Genomic DNA, 19,928 nt, shown 5'->3' with positions numbered 1-19,928 from the left:
TCAAAATATAAGATGTTTTAGAAAAGATTTTTGTTTCATAATATAGGATGTTTTCAGGTTTCTATGCAACTTTTAGATTAGTTTAGTATTTTATATTATGCAGTATTATTTCTGTAATACGGTAAGGAAGGAAACGAATAGTGAGAAAACGTGTAGTGCGTGAAGTAGAGGAAAGAAAGAAGATTAGAAAGAGAGATCATCATCAACACTACACCAAAACATTAAATGTGTTAAAAATTGCTACTACTAGTCAATAGTAATGGTACAACGATAAATGTAAGTGTAACCCCCTCATTAAATACGTAGTACTAGTATTTTAGCGCTTCGTATACACAACAAACAAATACACAATTACTACTCCTCCTCCTAGAAAAGTAAAGTAAATCAATTTTGAAAACAAAAAAAATTAAACCGAACATAAATCGTATATTTAATACTACTATCGTATAAACCGAACGTGCCGCATTTAATATTTTCAACCCTTACTTAAGTAATTAGGCTCCTTCTATATAACTCATCTCTGCGTTTACACACACACCCCTCCTCCCAACAATTACTCTCTCTTTCTCTCTCTCTCAGATTCCTCTGATATGGCTGCTGACGTCAGCTCTCTTGTACGGTTACTTAGCGGTTACAAAGACGATCGAGCGGTGGTGAAAGAATCTCCCGGAACCAAATCTACTGCGCTCATGACTCGCGACCTCCTTGGAAGCGGAAGAGGAGGAGGAGGATCAGGTGATCGCTCTCTTGAGCTTGACCTCGACCTTCAAGTCCCTTCCGGTTATGAAAAACGCCTCGATTTGAAGGTTTGTATTTTTTTTTTTTACGTTAGATTTCTCCTATGTAAATCGCGATTAGGCTGATTAGATCTTTTTTTTTTTTTGTGTGTGTGAACAGTCAGGGAAAGTGTATTTGCAACGATGCAATTCAACGAGCTCATCAAACGCAGAACAATCGAATCAAACAGTACCGACGTTTCAAGATTTGAATTTCCCACCGAATCCGAGTAATAGTAATCCTCCGAAGCCTTTGTTAAACCTCTTCGACGACACCACGTCGACGCTTGAACTTAAGCTACTCCCTTCGTCTCGTTCTTCACGTCCTTTGTCGTTATCTCCAAACAACACTACTACTAATAATAGTAGTAGTAATTTCCAGAGCGTTTGCACTCTCGACAAGGTGAAATCAGCTCTGGAGAGAGCGGAGAGAGATCCTCCGTCTGTGTTCAAGAAACGTCAATCGCCGGACGATACGGTACTTTCTGATGATGATTATGATAGGACGCCGGTGGCGGCGGGGTGTCCTGGATGTTTGTCGTATGTTTTGGTGATGATGAACAACCCGAAATGTCCAAGGTGTGATACCATTGTTCCTTTGCCTGCTGCAAATTCTAATTCTTTCAAGATCAAGGAGAAGAAGAAGCCTAAGATTGATCTCAACATATCAATCTAAAACAACAACCTTTGGGGGGGTTTAATTGGAAACATTTTTCATTATTTTTGGGGGGGGGTCCTCTGTGTTGTAAATGATAGATTTAAAAAGAAAAAAAAAAAAAAAAAAAAAAACAAGAGTAGTTTCTTTTCCAANGAAAGACTAGAGAAAGATGTTAATGATATTTTTGTAAATGCGTTTTAGTCGATCAACTACAAAAATTGCTACTATACTTGGTAGTCTTTATTTCGAACAATAAAATAAATAGGGATTCACAAATAAAAATGACTAATGTTATAGTTTTACAATTCTTAAAATGACCCCAAATTAAGCCTATGGTTGGTTGGGAAGGTAGTTTAGAAACTTAGAGAATTCATTATTTTTGTTCATATAAAAAAAAAAAGATATATTGGACTTGGAATTGGATCCAAATGTGTAGTGGTTATGAACTTATGATTTTACTAAAAATTGATGACTACTATTATGAGGAAGTGGGTTTGCACTTTGCTTGCATGAATGCCTTCAACAAACAAGTTTTTCAACCTATTAAAAGATAAAATTTTCTATCGGTTTATTTGTACAAACATTGATTATAAAATAATTAAAAATCGCTTATTTAATGGGACAACTGTTCTATTTATTTGTGGGAAGGATTGAATGTCCTAGTTTTTGTGTGGTTACTATTTAATTTGATCATAAGGTCATTCAAAGTTATACTGACCTAATTAACTTCAAGTGCTTATGTCAACAGTGTGCACACATATTCAAGTAACGTAATAAAATCCTACATATCCAAAAAAATTCCGATAACTTATATTATACTACTGATAAAAATGTCAACGACGCAAGGGAAATTAAAAATGCAATATGTATAGTTTAATCGTATAGTATATATACTACAGCCGACGAGTAGATGAGTTAGATTTATGATAGAATTAATTTATACTATTGAATATTGATGGGACCAGAAATAATAATATTTCGTAGGTAGTATCGTTTTTTTGGCATTTAACATTGTGTGTGTGTGTGTTGCATTGCATCTACACATAATATAATACATAGTAATAGTATATGGCTTGATATTTGTTCGTCTTTATCCATAAACTAAAATCTAGCGTATTCTTTTCGTACCTCTACCATTACGAAATTAGGTATACTTTATAGTTAGTTATATTAAATATATAGGTGTCCTCTTCTTCTTCACTGGGGAAATAGTTTCATGTCCAATTTTTTTTTTTTTTTTTTTTTTGGGGGGTTAGAATGAATATTGGCTCTATGGATAGGAAAATGAGAAAGAAGAAAATAGAAAGAAGAAGAGAAAATGGGAAAGCCATCATCCCCCTAATAGAAACGAAATATAATTAATGGGGGGATCGTGACATCTAATAAATTGCAATTAATGCTCTCTTGCGCTACATTTATGAACTTTGGTCATTTCCTTTACGAAAACCATTTATATTCAACGTGTCGACTTATTTGCCTTCTCACTATTAATTGATTTTTGGCATATTGTTTCTCATCCGGTCATCCCTGTGCTTTTCATGGAAAACCCCAAAAACTAAAACTTAGAAGCAGAGAAAAAAACAATATCGCATGTAATTTATTAATTTTTTCATAGTTTCTTCATATGACTGCAGTGTATATGACTATATTCCTACGTCAATACCCGAAATATGTGAACAAAATTCACTATTTAATATTTGGGTCACTCAGTCCACACTATTTATCCATGCTCTTTTTTTTCCCCCAATACGACATCGTTTTGAAATATTCTACAGAGAAGATCTTCTTGAGGCCCATATAAACTTAGCTTTTTCCTAAACAGGCCTAAGCCCATTATCGAGGACGTTTTTTTTTCGCTTCCAAAAAAAAATTATTTTTCTATTGTCTTCACAAAAACCCTAAACCCTAATTTTAGGTACTTCGATTCTGTGCAGAGGCAGTTATCATTTTTATTCTCTGTTGCTTCCTCTGAGCGGTGGGATAATGGGAAAAAGTAGGCGTAAACAGAAGGTTATACCTCCACCTCAGCTTCCTCCGGATGTACCCGACGAGGATATCGAGTTTTCCGACGAGGATTTGAAATACGTCGAAGAGAACACTGACTACGCTCGATTCGTTTCTCGAATTGACACCGCCGCTATCGATAAGTGCGTTCACGACGTTTTTTTTTGCTTTATATTAGGATTGAATTTTGTTTGTATTAGTGTGTGAGTCCAACTTCGGATTCCTTCTGTGTTAGTGGTTTATTGATTGCTCACACTCTGACTTAGCTAATAGATTTCTCAATCTAAGATTTATCTATCTGATGAAATAGTTTGTGTTGATGATATCTTGTTATGGTAGGCAATGTGGTGGTAGAGTTAAGACAGTGGAGGATAAGTACGAAGAAGAACGATTAAAGAAGAAGACACATCAGGAAGAGAAAGGGAATGGCGAGATTCTTGTTGATCCTGTTGATGTTCTCCCTATCAAGACTTTAGATGGAAAACTCCAATATAGAACAGGTTATAAACGAAAGCAACCTATCTTTTTTTTTTTTCCTTTGTTTAATGGGTCAATCTTGATGATGGTATCTCTGTTTTGTATATTGATATGGTTCAGAGGCAAAGAAGTCAAAACTAGCTGAAGCCAATACAGATGAAGCAGAGGCGGATATTCTTGAAGATGAAAATATTCTGAACAAATCTCAACGGAGAGCAAAAGCTAAAAAGAGTAAAAAGGAGGCAAAGAAACAAGACAAGGAATTGCCTGATGAGATTGTACAAGAGGAAGAAACTCCCCAAGCCGCTGTTCTGGTAATGCCTGTTTTTGAGTTTCTCTGTTTTTTTCTTCTTCTTCATTTTATAAGTTGCTAAAAAAGGTTCAATATTCAATCTTTGACATGATTTTTCACTGAGCATCATTTTTTGATAGCTTTCAGCATCTTGATTGTGCTATTAACTTTCTATCTACAGAAAACTTAAATTCATATTATGAAAAACTAATTCATCTGGAAATGTGGTATTCTGTTCTCTGAAGTGTTTTCTATATTCATTCATTTTTTTAATGTGTGAGTGATTTTCTTCCTTCATCAGGCAGAAGTGAAAGAAGAACTATCTGCTGAAGAGACAATTGAAAATAAACAAAATAGGCTCGCGGAATTGGGAATGCTACTACTTTCCGATCCAGAGGCAAACATAAAATCTTTAAAGGAAATGTTAGATTTCTGCAAGGATAAGAATACGAAGATTGTGAAACTTGGCTTGTTATCTCTCTTGGCTGTATTTAAAGATATTATTCCTGGGTAATTTTATCAATCCTCTATGTACATTTATTCCTCATTTTAGTTGCTAAACATTCTCTTCATTCTCCCTCCTCCTAGTCATGTTGGTATTTAGCTCTTCTTATTTTCGTGTGGTGCCAGCTATCGGATTAGACTTCCTACAGAAAAGGAGCTCGAGATGAAGGTCTCAAAGGAAGTGAAGAAAACCCGGTTCTACGAGTCGACTTTATTAAAAGCGTACAAGGTGTGCATCTCAGTTATAGTTGACTCTTAATTTCTCTGAATATAATTTTGAGTATAATTTTGTAATACGTTTTCCTTTTCTGCTGATGTCCTTTGACAGTCATACCTGCAGAAGTTAATTATATTAGAAAAACTGCCAGTATATAACCAAATTGCAACTCGGTGCATGTGTACATTGCTTGAGGCAGTTCCTAACTTCAACTACCGTGATAACCTGTTAACTGCTGTTGTCGGAAATATCAGCTCCCCAGATGAAGTCGTAAGGTCCTGGTTATGTTAACCCTTTTTCGGAGTGATTAGTCATTTCATTGTACTGCAACAGCATCCATTTCGTTCCTATCTAATACATTTGTTGCGCCTGTTTGTGTATGCAGGAGACTCTGTTGCTCTACTGTCAGGTCTCTTTTCTCAAATGAAGGGAAACATGGTGGTGAGCTGACCGTGCAGGCTGTACGTTTGATTGCTGCTCAAGTCAAAGCTCACAACTGCCAACTTCATCCTAATGCTATCGAGGTATTGACTGGCAACATTCTAAGAACCATACTTTTCTGCACCACATCACTAAGTTAAAGTGTTAGAATTGCTCCTGATGGAAAAACTAGATCACATAGTTCAGATTTCATTTGAATCATTTTGTATGACTGATACAAGGCGCCTAATAACTCAGTAACAATCTGGTTATATTTCTTATCTCTTTGGGTTTGTTGTCATTTACCCTTGCTTCCATTTTTATATCTGTCCTTAGGTGTTCATGTCCATTCGCTTTGACGAGGATATTGGAAAGCCTAACAAAGAGGAAGAGCATAATAAGAAATATAAGAAAAATAATAAAAGAAAAAACCAGGAGGAGCAAAATCAAGTGGAGGAAAATGAGAGGAAGAAATCGAAGAAAGATATGATGTCTAATCTCAGAGACGAAGTAATTTACTTTTCTTCTATGCAATAGATTTGTTGGTGGGAAAGTTGATGTTTTAATCTTTGCTTTCCATTGCATTGACAACTATAATATGACCATAACATCTAACACTAGTTCCGTTTGTGCTATTCGTTTGCTATATGAATTGAAATTTCTTGATGACTTGTTCTTAGGTTAGTGCTGATTACAAAGGAGTTACCTATGAACCAGATGCTAAGGAGCGGCGAAAGATGCAGACAGAGACACTTTCTGCTGTTTTTGAGACTTATTTCCGTGTCCTGAGAAACGCAATGTATACAACTGGCGAAAGGTATTTTCATTGATTGTTAAAGCTAATTAAAATTGTGTTTTCCAGTTGTTCAGAAAAGGATCTAAATAACGCTTATGTTCTAATCAAATTCCAAAGAATATCAGTAGAACTATTTTGGCTTCACAGTCACAAATACCTATTTAATTGGTTTTATGGCTGTGTCAATGTTATTTTAAGTTCCTTTTTAAAGACATCATTTTGACTAATTGCAGCTCAGAAGAAAACCCAATTTCAAATCCGGGAGCCTTTGGAGCACACCCTTTGCTTGCTCCATGCTTGGATGGGTTGGCAAAATTCACCCAACGATTGGACTTGGACTACATTGGGGATCTCATGAACTATCTGAAGAAGCTTGCTTCTAGCAGTAGTGTCTCGAACAACTCAAAGCAGAAAAACGCAAGACTATTGACTGTATCTGAACGCCTTAGGTGTTGTCTTGTCGCCTTCAAAGTGATGAGGAGCAACTTAAATGCCTTGAATGTTGACTTGCAAGACTTCTTTGTCCAGCTCTACAACCTCATTCTCGAGTACCGTCCTGGAAGGTTTGTTATAACTTTTTTCCTCTTTTGTTATAACGACATAAGCTGAATTCAGTTTAGCCTATAACACACTTTGTGATGTTAAACAGGGATTCAGGTGTAGTGTTGGCTGAGTCTCTGAAGATAATGTTGTGTGACGACAGACATCAAGACATGCAAAAAGCAGCCGCGTTTGTGAAACGTTTAGCCACATTCGCGCTTTGCTTTGGATGTGCCGAGTCTATGTCTGGTAATAAACGTTACAAAACTCCTTGAATTACACATCACATGTCCTTAGTTCAAATATGATCTCTCATTCTACAATCTTTGTTCTCCTACAGCGCTTGTCACCTTGAAAATTCTACTTCAGAAGAATGTGAAATGCAGAAACCTTCTTGAGAACGATGCTGGAGGCGGCTCTGTTTCTGGTTCAATCGCAGTAAGTCACGAATTTTTACCCTCTTTTACAGATTGAAATTGGGAATATAACTCATTGGTTAGCGAAATCTGGATTGCAGAAATACCAACCATATGCAACAGATCCTAACCTAAGCGGGGCTCTAGCAACAGTGCTTTGGGAACTCAGTCTCTTGAGCAAACATTATCATCCGGCGATCTCAACAATGGCGGCAACAATCTCCGACATGAACACTTCTCAAAGCCAAACTTTTCTTTCTGCAGTGACTCCACAACAGGCTTTTGCAGATTTTTCTCTTGTAAAGGACTCGTTTGAGCCCAAGAACGAGTCTCGAAAACTGAACAACAAACGGAAACGAGATAGTTTGACTGAAGAAGCTAAGGATGTTCCGGAAATGGACATGGAAAAGCTCAGCAAGAAACTGAAAGAGAACTTTTCGATTCTTCAAGATATAAAAGAAGACGAGAGAGTTAGAATGGAGGCGTCGCAGTCAGAAAAGAAAAGACCATTGAAGAAACAGAGTAACGTGGTGAAGAAGAAACTTAAAAACCTTAAACCCAAAAAGAAAGCTTTTTGATCTCTCCGCCTCCTTTTCAACTTTTATATACATACATTGCTTAAGTCTAAAACGCATCAGTTTCATTGTTAAATCTAATTTTGAGTACACTTTTGTTGGAGTGGCAATTTTGTCAACAGAAAGAATTATTTATCTTCAAATCCACCTTGTTGTATTAATTTATAATCGTGAAAACTTCGAATATTTGAGGATGTTCTCTCGTTTATTTCAGGTTTATTCATTCGAACAAACTCTTAGTAAGTCGTACCAACGTCGTTTAAAATTCGAATCAGTTAAACAAAAGAACATAGTCCTACATGTGGCAATTAGTATCGAAAGATACGCAAGATCATCCTCTTATCCACTCACAGTTCGCCACAAACTGTGTATTCCAATTAAATTTGTTTATATAAAAATAGAATTGGAGATTTTTCAGCTAATATATGTTGTAAGCTGTGTACAGCAAATTGTTCCCCACAACGAGTCCAGCCGTACAAACGGTACAGTGAAGATACGAGCCAATGGGGCCATGTGTGACATTTTGTTTGTTCGAGACCAATTTTTTTTTATACATTCTTCTAGTCGTCATTCGTTATTATATGTACAAGATAGCTGCTACTTTAAAATATAAGTTTTCTTTTGTGTGGGCAAATTTCACTGTTTTCTCAATTAGTTATATCATATAGAATTCTAGTAAGCAATGTATATTTTGTATAAAGAATGTTGTAATCTTCATAGTGGATTATCCACGCAAGACTCACATTGTTTGACCAATTTAATAATTAAAATGTTAGGTGTTGGGACGATATGATTTCTCAACAACGATTTTATCAGTTAATTCATTGACTTGAATATTCAAAATGATTATAAAATAATTATTATATAGTTGATGTCTTGATGATGAATGATCCGTACGGTACATGAAAAATAATATGCATTTTGTTACTTATTTTTTGTTTTTTTACATTATTAAAATAGTTTTTTTTAATTTTATTATTATTAAAATAGATAAATTGGAGATAAAATCGAAAAGAGAAAAAAAAAAACAATTCACATTCTCAAAATCAACAAGAAAATATTCTCCGATCAGTCAAATAAAAAAGAAGAGAAGATCGAAGAACAAATTATAAATAAAAAAAAAAAAAAAAAAAANAAACAGAACACAGAGACATGTCTACTACTCTGTTTCTGTGCATAAATCTTCACCGCACAACGATGCAATGAGCTCCGATGTATCATCAACCACACCAGACCGGAGAGACTCCACAACTTGCTCGAACACGAAAACGTTACAAGGAATATGAAGAACACCTTTCTGCGCGTATCCGTATTCCTGAGCTGATCGGTTCAACAATCCCACGAAAACAGGGTGGTTCAGCAGCTCCGCACTCACCACGAACCGCTCCTTCTCTTCGCCAACGTTCACGGGTACGTGGCCGGATGGAACACTCGAGTCCACGGTTGCTCGCTTCACCAAGAAAACGGACTTCGGATGGTGGAATTCGCCGCTGCGAGCTCGGTTGCAGGATGATGAGTCGGCGATTCTCGAGAGACGGCAAATCAGAGGCTTCATCTTCTTTGATTCTATAGACACAACACACGAGAGAGAAAGATAGAGAGAGAGAGAGAGGGACGGAGAAGTGTGCGATATATGTATATATAATAAGGGAAGAGAGAGAGAGCAGAGAGTATAGTAATGTTATCGGAGGGGATGTATACATTGAGAAGAAACAAATGGTATATGATTTATTTTCATATATGAAGTAATATTTGTTAAAATGATGAGTCATGGTAAATTAAACTATTTGATAAACTACCTATTGTGTTGATCATGCAAAATGAGAAATTCTCTAAATTTGGGTTGATTTTCCAAACATTTAACATTCAATTTGGTCAAATTACAAAATAGAATATTTGTTAACAACTTTAAATTTGGATTGCCAAATATAAGAGTTTTAGCTATATAAATTTTATTTAATAGATTTCTTTGTATGATGAAATGAAACGGAGAAAAACGGATTTAAAAAACAGCTTTGTATTTACTAATCTGTCTTTTCTTTGCCATGTATACGCAATTTCTCGGTTTATTTTTATTTTATCTTTGGTTTATTCGTTATTTCGGTTGATAAATAAAATAAAGAAAAAATAAAATAAGTAGAAAAAAACTAACAAAAGAAAACAAAATTTGAAATAGATGTATATGTATTTTGTATTCGGTCAGTTATGCCAATGTTGGTTTCAATGTGTATACATGCACTACAGCACTGGCATCATTCTGCAAGTGTTAGTTATTGATAAACTATTTACCATTTAGTGTTAGTCAAAAAATTAAAAAAAAGGGGATTTACTTGCAATATCAATATATCATCAGTTTTGGCAATATATATAAAAATGTTTTGTTTTGGACATTTTGGTACCCCAACATTATGTATATTCTATTTTGGGAATGAATCTTCATCTTTGACTAGTTTTTTTTTTTATAAAAGAGTAACTAAATAGTTAAATACAGAATTAATATTCATCTTTGACTCTTTTAGGAGGGAAAAGGTAATTTTTTAAAAAAGAGTCGGAGAGAAAAGAAACAGAGCTTGCGGTCAAAATCTAGAAGAAGGATACGAATCATCAGATTTAAGATAAACTCTTCGATTCCTCTGCAACCTCAGAAAACGTAAGAGTCACACTGTCGTGAAGAATATGTCAGGACTCTCCGGTGTAGTCAGATCGGATTTAGAGCTTTCCGATGAGATTCTATCGGTAATCCCAACGGATCCTTTCGAGCAGCTGAAACTCGCGAAGAAGATCACGTCCATGGCGATCGCCTCTACGGTGTATACTTTGGAAGCTGAGGTGGTCGAACTGAGGCAGAAACTCCAGGAGATGGAGATGTGTACGCACGAGCTCGAGAGTAAGGCTTATCGTTACGAGAGAGATTTCCGAGAAGCTGATTCAAGGTTGGAGATTGTCCTCCATGATAATGTGAGATACACATGTTCTTAATCCCATTTTTTTCTTTCACTCTTATGGATTTGATTTCTAATATAACGTTCTTAATTTATATTTTCTGAGATGAAGATGAATCTGACAAAGGAACGCGATTCGCTTGTAACCACTGTAACGAATCTGAATCGTGAAATGGCTAAGGTGACGAATAAGCTAATAATACTACTTAACTGTTCTTTTTATATTGTTGGTTTTGTGCATCTCTGTGTCACCAAAGTTGCGGCATGCATACACTCTTGAGTCTTGAGGAAGAAACAAGTAATCCTTGTGTTTTTCTTTACCATCAGTTCGAGACCTTCAAGAGGAAACTGGTTCAATCCCTAAGTAATGATGATGAGATTGCTCCTCCGGTAAAGATATATTGGTTTCACCAATTTTGTCAGTACTAAACATTCGTTATTCTTCTGTAATTTCGCCTTCTCCGTTTTTTTTTTTATGTACAGCAAACAGATTCTGTTGATATCAAGACATATGACCAGTCGGTTCCTGTGTCTTATCCAGACAAAGGTATTAAGATGCCAGTGGGATTCTTATTGCACACAGTGAATGAGTTTACTTGTTTGTTTGGCACTGAAAATATCTCACTGATCTGTACTTTGCTATATTCTCTTCAAAGCAGACCAAAGGACAAGGTTCCACCATTCTTACAATGAATCCGTGGACAAGACTCATCATCCGGTTGAGGAAGGTAATTTTGGATTATGGATGCAATTTCCAGTTCAGAATAGATATGACTTTACTCAAATTATATTAATGCTGATCACTTTTTTTTTTTTGTTTACTTGTTAGCAGTTCCCATTTACACAGGACCAAAATTCTCTGTTTCTCCCTGGCTCACTCCACAAACTAATTCTACTGTAGGATCTCCCAAGGCAAGAACTTCTGGTTGGTACCCCTCAACATCAAGCCAACGATCATCAGCTGCAAATTCTCCTCCTCGTGGCCTCCCACTTCAAGGTTAGTAGGTTCAATTCATAGGGCTACGTACTCATCTGTTTACTTTCTCTGATGGATTATGCATAAACTTACACAGCTCCTCGTATCGATGGCAAGGAGTTTTTCCGTCAAGTCAGGTTTGCCTCTTTATCTTATATTTTTTCCCCTTGGGTTCAGTACGTTTAGCATTAAACTAGGAAACAAAATATTTCATTCTCCGTTCATCATCATGCAGAAGCCGATTATCATATGAACAATTTAAAGCCTTTTTGGCTACCATCAAAGAACTGAATGCTCAGAGGCAAACCCGAGAGGTAAACAAAAGTGGTTTTAAATTCTTGATTTGCAAGTATATATAAATGCTTCACATAGATTTTAAATATGTTCCGCAATTGCTACTTAGGAAACCCTGAGGAAAGCGGATGAGATATTTGGGACAGAGAACAAAGATCTATACATGTCTTTGCAACGACTTCTCAACAACAACAACAAAAGTTAGATAGACCGAGAAAACGACAAAGGATTATATATTTCAGCTATTGAGTTACATCACCTAAGATGTGTGGGTTTTGTAGCACTAGCAGTTTGATTTCTCAATTTAGAGAATGTTATGTCAAAAGATAACTTTTACAATTTATAAAGAAAGCCAACTTTTCTGACTTTAATTCATTTTGGCTAATTATATATATGGGCTAATGGGCCAACATTTATAAAAACAGAGTATGCTAATTATATATTTGGTTTTAGAAGTTTGAAGACACCGAAAAAGAAAAGAAGCTAATTATACATATGGGCTAATGGGCCGAGTTATATAATAACCCGTTGAGGCCCGGTAGATTCTTTTCACTTTCCCTCTCGCCCTACGACGAATTAAGCTGGCAAATTTTTGTATCGGAGGAATATTTTACGGGGAAATCTCTGTGCTTACTACTCTTTCTGGAAAGAGTTTGTTCTTAGTTTAATTGTTTTGGTGTGTAATATTTTATCTGCCAAGTTATAGAACTACAAGTGTTGTACTGTACTTGGTTGGGCCGTTGGGGATTGTGTGCACATAAGGTGTTCGATAAAATGTCTAAGCCGTTTTTGTACAGAAGAAGAAGTTCCATCTCATTCGGTCTGATTCAGTTCCGGAGAACGAGTATGTGTGAAGAAAGTGAAAACTTGGTATTGTTTCAGGTGAGACACAAGTCGGGTGGAGGAGGAGGAGGAGGAGGATGGAGACCAAAGAAGAAAGTGTATCATAGAGTTGATGAGCTTGATAAAGCAATAGACTTGAAGAAGAAACCAACTCTGATACTTCAACTGAAATCCATCATTCAGTCGCAGAAACATGGAAGCCTTCTTCTTAGGGATCTTGAGAAGCATGTTGGCTTTGTTCACAAGTGGAACTTAATGGCCGCCATTGAGAAGTACCCTTCCATCTTTTATGTTGGAGGTGGAAACAGAGAACCTCCTTTTGTTACCCTGACTGAGAAAGCTAAAAACATTGCAACTGAGGAAGGGGAAGCTACAGAGTCAATGGAACGTATTCTGGTTAAGAATCTTAGGAAGTTGTTGATGATGTCTGTGGATTGTAGAGTTCCTTTGGAGAAGGTTGAGTTTATTCAGCCTGCAATGGGTTTGCCTCAAGATTTCAAGACTACATTGATCCCTAAGTACCCTGAAATCTTCTCTTTGAAGGTTATCAATGGTAAAGTTAATCTTGTTTTAGAGAATTGGGATTCTTCACTGGCGATCACTGCACGTGAGGATAGGTTACTCCGTGAAGGAGTCCCCGAGCCAATTGGGGACAGAGGAAAGAAGGTCAGGATCACCAAAGATGGGAACTTCTTGGGGCGAAATGCGTTTAAGGTTTCTTTTCCTCCTGGTTTTAGACCTAACGCTAGTTATTTAGAGGAATTTGAGAAGTGGCAGAAAATGGAGTTTCCATCTCCGTATCTTAATGCGAGGAGATTTGATGCTGCAGATCCTAAAGCTAGGAAACGTGTTGTAGCTGTGCTTCATGAACTGCTCAGTTTAACAATGGAGAAGAGAGTGACGTGCGCACAATTGGATGCATTTCACTCTGAGTATTTGCTTCCATCAAGACTAATACTTTGCTTGATAAAGCATCAAGGGATCTTCTACATTACTAACAAAGGAGCAAGGGGTACAGTATTTCTCAAAGAAGCTTATGCTGGTTCTAATTTGATCGAGAAATGCCCGTTGATGTTGTTCCATGATAGATTTGTTGCACTCTGTGGTCGGAGAGAAGCCAATCCTATCTCATGAGTTGCAGTCTTCAATCTAATTTTATACTAAAAGCCCGAGATGTATACCACCAAGGCTTATTACCCATTGATTATGTTCCAGCAAATAAGATTCAGTTTATAGGGCCTGAAACCTTATAAGCATTTTACCGTATCATTTCTTCATAGAGTCATCATTGTCTTCTCATGTGAAGAAAAGAAACGTACTTGTTAAGTTATTAACTTTTTCACCAACAAACAGAAGTGTAAATAGTATCTGTTGATTGAGGATGCTAACTTGATGAAAGCCAGAACGTGTCACAGCGTCTGATATGGTACCATGGGAGATGTGACTGGCTTATTGACCATGTACTGTGAATGTGATGTGAACTATCTTGTCCATGTGGAGGTTGTGGATGCAGGTAGTATTATATAAATACACTTGTTTTTTTCTCTCTGTACACGACTCTCTTGATGGTTTTCTGGAAGAAAACGATAACGGAATCTTCTTCGTGTTTACACACGACGGAACATTTATTTGAATGCAGGGAAAGGGGGTCCAGGACTCATGTGACTTGTGAAGGCATCATGGGAAAAGAGCCAAAGGGAAAGACAATTAAGTCGCACTCCACAATCCCCCTCCCATTTTAGTCCTGAGTGCATTCATGTTCAAAAACAAAAGGTCAGTGTTTTCATTATTAGTAGCCTCTTTATTTCCATTTTACAGTTTTATGGTAAAATAGACAGTGCATTATAACAACCAAGTCCTGTCTCGTTCTTTTCTGCTGGCCCCGTTTTTGTTTCTCTACGTTGAAAGCCATCATTTTCTAAAATTGTTTTTGGAAATAAACAACAAGACTCTCTTTTTCATGGTGTACTGTTGAATGGTAATAGGCTGCTGATACATCAATTTTGCTTTGCTTTGCTTTGTTGGATAAACGACTGTTAGACATTTGGTTTCTCGTGATAAACTGCGTAGTTACTTGTCTGCTTTTGTTCTCAGTGAGGTTCCGTGTCTTGTTTGAACATGTTAACCAACCTATATATAGTCGAAATCTATCAATTTGAAATCCATCAAAAAAGACACCTATTGGCACAAAAGAAAATCCAAAGTCAGATTCTCTATAAAATTTATTCTTTCTTAAAACTTTAACAAGTAAATGGATTCATGTCCTTGTCATTTGGCATCTCATCCAAATGAAGGGTATACAATTCAAAGCATAAAGACAAGATCTTGAGGCTGATTGAAGCATCAAGATCAATTAAACACCCCCCATTTTTGATTTTTTTTTGGTTCTCTTTTCCTTTTCTACCTTGACAAAGCCAAATCACATACCAAACGTGAGGATCCATCCGCTAACATCTCGACGTATCAACCACGAATTGGAATCAATACGCTGATGTTGCATTCAGTTACAGAAAACTACTGACAAAGACTTATAACCACACTCTTTTGATATTTGAATTTTCTTCTTGTAAAATACTGAAAGACACAGTTTTTATTGATTGATCAGGGAAACTTGNATGTATGGAGGTTTTTGATTTCTTGGGGACAAAATTCTATGGTCCATTATTGTAACAGTGGTCCTACAGTCCCAACCATTTTTCTGTGAATTATATGTGTACTGTTTTGGACAGAAGAACACATCATGCAAATCTCTCTTATATTATTTCCCTTCGTGGTTTGGTCCAATCTGATAAAATCTCTCTCTCTCTCTCTCTCTGCTTTTGCTTTTGAAAAATCGTTTTCAGCATTTCCAATCTTATTCAGTTATCAATAAAATAACCAAGTACATTCTTCACAAGTATGTCTATGTACTCCTTTCTATGTATAGTTGTAGTATTAGATCTCACCTTAATGCATCTGTCATAATTGATCTAATAATCCCAACTAATTCCATGATTATGTTAGTAATAAATATTGCTTTTGTGGTCATTACTTGGTATTGATTAAACGAATAAAGGTGCCCATCTTCATCCTGAAGCTCCTCATGCATGTCTGTTCTTTTTTTTTTTCTTCTTACTGTTAGACATTGCTATTTTCAAAAAGTAAATCATAGACATTGTACAAAACTTTTGATTTCTCTCCATTTCTCTTTTTTTTTTTTCTTTTGATACCCATATCTTTTGTATTGTTTCTTGATACCCACATCAGCACTTTAGTTACCTTTTCCCAACAAAATATCTTGTTTATTCCAGTTGACATAGTCCAATCTGATTTCCCTAATAACTATCCACATGGAGAAAAGAGAGGACTTTCATGTATACACCATTAACATTAAACTATATATCATATGTATATATAGATAATATAACATTATGCTTTATGTAAACCTATTCCATCTTGGATATGATATCTGCCCACTAACCCCAACCAAACTACATAAATAATTTGGGTAGTTGGCTTTCTTTCTCTTCTTTTAAAATCTAATTTCTTTTTTACACTTTGGGATAGATGTATGGGTGCCTAATATAGACAAGAAAGAACTATTACAAAACACTTTCTTATACACTTTTCTCTGTTCAATAGAGAAAAAAAGGTATCCATGAACAGTTAATAGTTGTGGGGATATCAAAGTGTGTGTGAGATAGAGAGAGCAATCATATTTCTATATTCTATAGGTATTCAGATGGGTCTATGCTCCTCTATAACCACATTACTACTCTTTTATATATATATATATATATATATATATATATATATATCTTCTTGAATCATCAAAATCAAGTTCCAAGTAATTATGTTATGACATAATAACAATATATATAGAATCTGACATCTATTCTGCACAAGAACTAATAAGAGGAACATCTGTGCAGGTCGATTGTGATCATAATGATTCATATTGCTGTGACTTGTGAGGAAGAAAAAAAGAAAGTGAAACTCTTTTTGAGGTCTAAATCTAATTTTCACATGAGCTTTTGCAGTGTTGTTGTTCAGTGGGATAAGACTGATTGTTAACACTACATGTATATAGTTTCTTTTTATAACTCTCTTTAAATTATTCATCTTTTTGAATTGGATGGTACTAATGATGAGAAATAAACAAATCTCTTGTGGCTTTTTCTGCAGTGACTTTCAGAAGACTTCACACCAAATCCACTCGGCGTAAAAGAGGAAAAAAAAGAGAAATAGCATTTTTCTTTGGCATTTGGTTAATGGTAGGTCACTGATATTCCCACGTAAAAGGAAAAACAAATTCTCTCGTAGTTCTTTTTTTTTTTTTGTGTATCATTTTAAATTGTATCCCTTTGTAATTTGTCTTTGCCAAATCCTCTCTTTACCACCACTAAATTTTTTCAATGAAAAGTAAAAAAAGAAGCTTGTAAAGATATATTGGAAACGAACACAATATAGTGACCACTAATTTTAGACTTTGCTACAGAAATTTCAGCCACTAAAAATAGTTATGTGTTTTTTTCTTTTTCTAACAAACAAACAAAAAAGTCATATGATTAAAGGATTTGGTTTGGGGGTAATCCACACTTTGAAATTTGAATTATCATTTAGTATTTGTGGGATTGTGATTCCGATTCACGTCATTTGACAAGCGTGTTAAAGGTTAAAGAAAGAGGGTGACAAAATGTTTTTGTTCCCATTTGGGCTCATTTATTCATAGGTTTTTGTAGTCAAATCGAAATGATGGCTTAGGGGTGAAAAATGATAAGTAGGACCCAATTTCCCAACAATAAGATACAACAAATATGATTAATCAAATCAAAATTAAATTTAAAAATTATTTTCTTAGGACACAGAACAAAAAAAGGTAAAAGCTACCAAAATCAATAGGGTAGTGAGGTTGGACCATTTCATGAGTGCCCCCTTTCACAAGGTAATCTATAAAGTTTTGGTGTTCCCCATCATGACCCCTCCTCCTCTCACATCTATTTCTCTACTTTTAATTATTCTCCAAGACATTTTTGATGTAATCTATTATTATCTTTTACATCATATCATGTATATTGCCACTTACGTGTATATGGGAATAAAATCGTTTTGTTTAGTGTTTGTTGCACTCCTAAAGATGATGTTCCCTTTATTTAATCTTTGTATCTTTGTTATTATAGTTGTATGCATTATTGAATTCACATGACAATTTATGTTTCTACGGTTTGATGACACATATTCCAAATCTATTTGTTCACTATTCAATAAGGAGTTATCTTGAATTATCATTTACTTATCTCTATGCACAAAATATTTGGATTTGCCATTTGAACTGAATAGTATTCTTTATTTTCTTAAGCTAATATTTCTAATTTGCTTTGTGAAAACACGTCTAAACTATGATTTCACTCAAATATTTCAAAATGAAACGATCATTTCAACCTTATGTAAAAGTAAAATAAATAAAAATATATATGTATATAAAAAGAAAGAGAGCAACCCCACGAAAGCTGAAATATTGGAGAAAAATGGGTGTAAAATAAAAAATAATATCTAAAATGAGAAGTGGACAAGTTGCATGACACAAACCCTAACACCACAACATTTGCATATCCCATCACTTTACACCAAGTCTTCCACTTTTGCTTCGTTTGTTTCGCTTATAAATAAATAAATAAAAAGCATAACCGTAGGGAAATGGTCCTTATAGATTCTTCAAAAGTCTCCAAATAATAAAGTAAATTAAAACAAACATCAATCGGTCAAGCGTCACTCTCTTTTCTATCTTTGTTTTTGCTTGATTTGTTGCTTAGTGTGTACGTGACGATTGGTTCCTTCCCTTCATATACTCTTTATCTCCGTTTCAAAAAATTTACAAATTTTAAAAGATATATACTCTTCAACGTTGGATAAAGTTATTTGTCCCAAATTGCTAGAACCCAATGCGAATAGTTATATATAACCAGTACTTTTTGGATGAGGTTGAGCAAGACTTGGAATCTTTACTTGGAAAAGATGATTGATATGCGAATTTAGATCATATATACACATGGATCTTATTTTGATACATGGCCGGGTTGACATTAGATAGAAGATGGCTCAGATTACTTGCGGTTGCATGAAGTTCATACAAAGGGGAGCCTTTAGTTAATTAGTTAATGTAATTTTTTCACATTCACCACCTCATATGTATTTCTATGTCGAAGCATTATGTTAAGAAATGTATGTGTACATAATGTTAACAAAACCGATAGTGGGAGTTTTTTCTTTTCATGACATCCGATATAGTGCAAGATTTAACCAACCTTAGGTTAACTAAAGATTTTATTTACTTTCGGCCTTAGAAAAATAGTATATGGGGTGTGTGTTTTCTAAACAACACTCTATATATATAGGAACTAGATTAATGGATTAAAGTATTAGTAGAGATGATAATATTGAACGTTTCAAACTGTGATATGATTTAGAATAATGAAGGAGGCACCATTGGTTGATCCGCCTGTGAATGCACAAAGATGTCTACATCTTAAATCTAATAATATAGAAATCTGAAAATCCACTTAAAATAGAATCATATGATTAACATAATAGTATTTACATGTTTTGATTTTCTCTAGGCACCGGAAAAAATAAAATAAAAACTTGTAGTAATTAAACAGAAAAATTTGGCTTTAGGAGTTTTTAAATTTATTCGTGCGACGAGTATATCCATCTTCTTTAATGTTGGCATGATCTCTTCACATCACTTTCTCGTGTCCTCTTCCCTTTTCTTTAGTTTGTTTATATGTAAATCTTCTTTTCAAATAAAATTTATAATATATATAAATATCTTGAAATTAATTATTCAGCAGATTTAATCATGTAGAAACACCTGTTAAAGCAACTTTAAAATATTAGTAATAACATTTGATTAAAAAAATTAATGATAGTCTTGTCATACTAAACTTGTAACATAAAGAATGAATGTTCATCTATCTACACGATATGTAATTTTCTGTGTTATATAAATTTCACATAGTATTTTTTCTAATCCAAACAGCAATGCATTTTTTTGTCGGAGCCTAGAATCAAATTTTTTTTAAAAAATAATAATTTCACGTTATAATCAGATAAACATATATCGAATCTTTGATTTACGTAACTTGATTAAATTATAGAAAAAAGTTGCTAGGAAACAAAAAAAAAAATTGAGAAATTGGAAAAAAAAAAAAAAAAAAAA

At 34.9% G+C, this 19,928-nt stretch overlaps 5 protein-coding genes and 1 long non-coding RNA gene across 6 annotated transcripts; 5 read left to right on the top strand and 1 right to left on the bottom strand.

Annotated features, from left to right (window-relative positions):
- LOC104714200 lies at positions 499 to 1,553 on the top strand. Its single transcript, XM_010431484.2, has 2 exons — positions 499 to 806; positions 898 to 1,553. The coding sequence occupies exons 1-2, from the start codon at positions 591 to 593 to the stop codon at positions 1,450 to 1,452; spliced, it is 771 nt and encodes a 256-aa protein (XP_010429786.1). The 5' UTR covers positions 499 to 590; the 3' UTR covers positions 1,453 to 1,553.
- On the top strand, positions 3,338 to 7,861 carry LOC104714199 (nucleolar complex protein 3 homolog). The gene is made up of 13 exons (XM_010431483.1): positions 3,338 to 3,581; positions 3,778 to 3,938; positions 4,036 to 4,229; positions 4,509 to 4,717; positions 4,838 to 4,940; positions 5,040 to 5,203; positions 5,314 to 5,452; positions 5,685 to 5,858; positions 6,029 to 6,165; positions 6,378 to 6,707; positions 6,794 to 6,933; positions 7,025 to 7,122; positions 7,202 to 7,861. The coding sequence occupies exons 1-13, from the start codon at positions 3,418 to 3,420 to the stop codon at positions 7,676 to 7,678; spliced, it is 2,490 nt and encodes an 829-aa protein (XP_010429785.1). The 5' UTR covers positions 3,338 to 3,417; the 3' UTR covers positions 7,679 to 7,861.
- LOC104715980 (auxin-responsive protein SAUR40-like) lies at positions 8,835 to 9,255 on the bottom strand. Its single transcript, XM_010433340.1, has one exon. It carries the CDS (start codon positions 9,228 to 9,230, stop codon positions 8,835 to 8,837), a length of 396 nt encoding a protein of 131 aa, XP_010431642.1. The 5' UTR covers positions 9,231 to 9,255.
- Positions 10,352 to 12,092, top strand: LOC104715979 (uncharacterized protein At4g15545-like). The gene is made up of 9 exons (XM_010433339.1): positions 10,352 to 10,633; positions 10,730 to 10,798; positions 10,945 to 11,007; positions 11,101 to 11,164; positions 11,277 to 11,345; positions 11,450 to 11,614; positions 11,691 to 11,730; positions 11,829 to 11,907; positions 11,997 to 12,092. Exons 1-9 carry the CDS (start codon positions 10,352 to 10,354, stop codon positions 12,090 to 12,092), a joined length of 927 nt encoding a protein of 308 aa, XP_010431641.1.
- On the top strand, positions 12,452 to 13,994 carry LOC109124898 (protein ROOT PRIMORDIUM DEFECTIVE 1-like). The gene has a single exon (XM_019230362.1). It carries the CDS (start codon positions 12,662 to 12,664, stop codon positions 13,862 to 13,864), a length of 1,203 nt encoding a protein of 400 aa, XP_019085907.1. The 5' UTR covers positions 12,452 to 12,661; the 3' UTR covers positions 13,865 to 13,994.
- LOC104714197 lies at positions 14,274 to 17,152 on the top strand. Its single transcript, XR_002033492.1, has 3 exons — positions 14,274 to 14,503; positions 16,642 to 16,791; positions 16,895 to 17,152. It is a non-coding gene; the product is annotated as an uncharacterized LOC104714197 (long non-coding RNA).

This window comes from Camelina sativa, chromosome 9 (genome assembly GCF_000633955.1).
Source record: "Camelina sativa cultivar DH55 chromosome 9, Cs, whole genome shotgun sequence".
In the NCBI taxonomy this organism is placed as follows: Eukaryota; Viridiplantae; Streptophyta; class Magnoliopsida; order Brassicales; family Brassicaceae; genus Camelina; species Camelina sativa.
Note: the sequence above shows the minus strand (reverse complement) of the source record. Positions and strands in the feature narration are given on the sequence as shown.